General features: G+C 68.9%; 1 protein-coding gene across 1 annotated transcript in view; it reads right to left on the bottom strand.

Annotated features, from left to right (window-relative positions):
* Positions 1-1,661, bottom strand: part of IQGAP3 (IQ motif containing GTPase activating protein 3) — a 26,621-nt gene that overhangs the window by 21,275 nt on the left and 3,685 nt on the right. Inside the window, exons 6-9 of the mRNA XM_023534291.1 lie at positions 1,533-1,652; positions 1,185-1,348; positions 901-988; positions 215-378 (exon numbers count right to left, since the gene is read on the bottom strand). Coding sequence (XP_023390059.1) covers positions 215-378; positions 901-988; positions 1,185-1,348; positions 1,533-1,652 — 536 coding nt within the window. The remainder of the gene's footprint in view (positions 1-214; positions 379-900; positions 989-1,184; positions 1,349-1,532; positions 1,653-1,661) is intronic.

Below are 1,661 nucleotides of genomic sequence, written 5' to 3'. Positions count from 1 at the left end.
GCCTTGCGGGCTCCTTTAAGGAGTGAATGAGTGTGTCAAGCAGTTTTTGCCCAAGGACAGTGGCTATTACACTACGCTCGGGGGCAAGGCCGGTCGCCTTGTCTGTCCCCGGGTCTCTGCCAGCACGTAAGAGTGCCCCCGAGGCTGCGCTGGGCGGGCTGCCGGCCCCTCCAGCTGCTCGGGAGGCAAAGGCCGACCGCGTGCGGGGCCTCACCCCCGGCTGCTGCTGCTGGAGCATCGCCAGCTCCTGCTGGTACACGGCCGAGGCGCAGGGGTGCACGGGGGGCAGCTGGGCTTCTGGGCACCTCAGCTCCTTCACGGTGTCAGCGGCCACTCCCGCCCGGATGGCCTGGTTGATCCTCCGCACGGCCCGGAGCACTGCAGGGGGGAGGGGAGGCTGCACCAGCCGACCCTGCAGGCCACAGCCCCTCTGGAGGGGCCGGGCCAGCCTAGTGACAGGCCTGGTGCCCGCAGGCTGCCCGTGTCCCTCACCCTCAGTTCCTCTCCACCCTTACTCTCCAGACGAATGCCCTTGGCGGGGGCCACCCCCAACTCACACTCTTAAGAGAGAGTTACACGCATGTGCATTCCCGAAGGGAGCAGAGTGGGACCCCGGCGTGCCCCTCACCCGGGAGGCTGTGACCCCAGGAGGTGAAGGGACTGGCTGCCCAGGACCCAGCGGTGCCCCGCTGTCCCTGGCCTGAGGCCTGAGCGAGCTCGTGCACAGTGTCCCCCGGGCAGCTGGGGCAGGGCACACCGCGTGAGGGACGGAGAAGGCCCCACTAGGCCGGGAACTGGGCCGCAGTCAGCACCGCGCTGCAGCGGCGGGCGAGGGTCAGAGGCCCCCACCCCGCAGGAGCCAGCGAAGCCCGGGCCAGGCCCCGCCTGGAGACAACGTACTGGCCAGCTCCCGATCACCCCTCTCGTTGGCGGCGGCCACACCGGCTTGGACCTCATCCTTTTCCAGAAGCTCCTCCAGGCCCAGCTCCTGGAAGCGGGAAGACACGCAGCACAGGAGGCCTCGGGGCTGTGCACATGACTCCACAGCTGCCCGGGGCAGTGCAGGCCCACCCAGCCAATGACCCCCACCTGCCTCGCCCTGAGGCAGTCACTTGACGGAGGCGACATTGAGTAAGGCCCCCTGTGCTATAGGGGGCAGGGGGCAGGGGGCAGGCCCAGCCGACCTGAGCTTTCTGCTCTCTGTCTGAGCTCAGCTGCTGCAGGTACCAGTCGGCGAAGCCCCTCCTCACGTCCCGCAGGGCCAGGGCAGGGTCCCAGAGGGCCTCGAGCAAGGCCTCAGCCCTCCGACTCTCCAGCGCCCAGTCCACAGCTTCTAGCGCCCCAAGGACTGAAAAAGACAAGAGGCCCCGGGCCGTGTGGGAAAGCCCAGCCCAGGCACCCCACCCTGTCTCTGGTTCCGGGGCGACGGGTCGGGCCCAAGTCCTTCAGCGTGACCTGCCCCAGACCCCGAGGGCATCCTGACGCCTCCGCCGGGGCCTCCAAGCAGCGTCCGCCCGGCCTGTCCCTCTTACTGTTGGCCTGGCTGACGTGGCCCTGGATTTCGGCCTGAGTCAGGTGGCGGTCATAGATGTCCCGGCTCTCCACATCCTCCTGCAAGCACCACAGCGTGAGGGGACCCCGGAGCCCGGCTCCTCCTCCCC

This window comes from Pteropus vampyrus, unplaced genomic scaffold (assembly GCF_000151845.1).
Source record: "Pteropus vampyrus isolate Shadow unplaced genomic scaffold, Pvam_2.0 Scaffold124, whole genome shotgun sequence".
Classification (NCBI taxonomy): Eukaryota; Metazoa; Chordata; class Mammalia; order Chiroptera; family Pteropodidae; genus Pteropus; species Pteropus vampyrus.
This window is presented reverse-complemented; position numbering and strand designations above follow the sequence as displayed.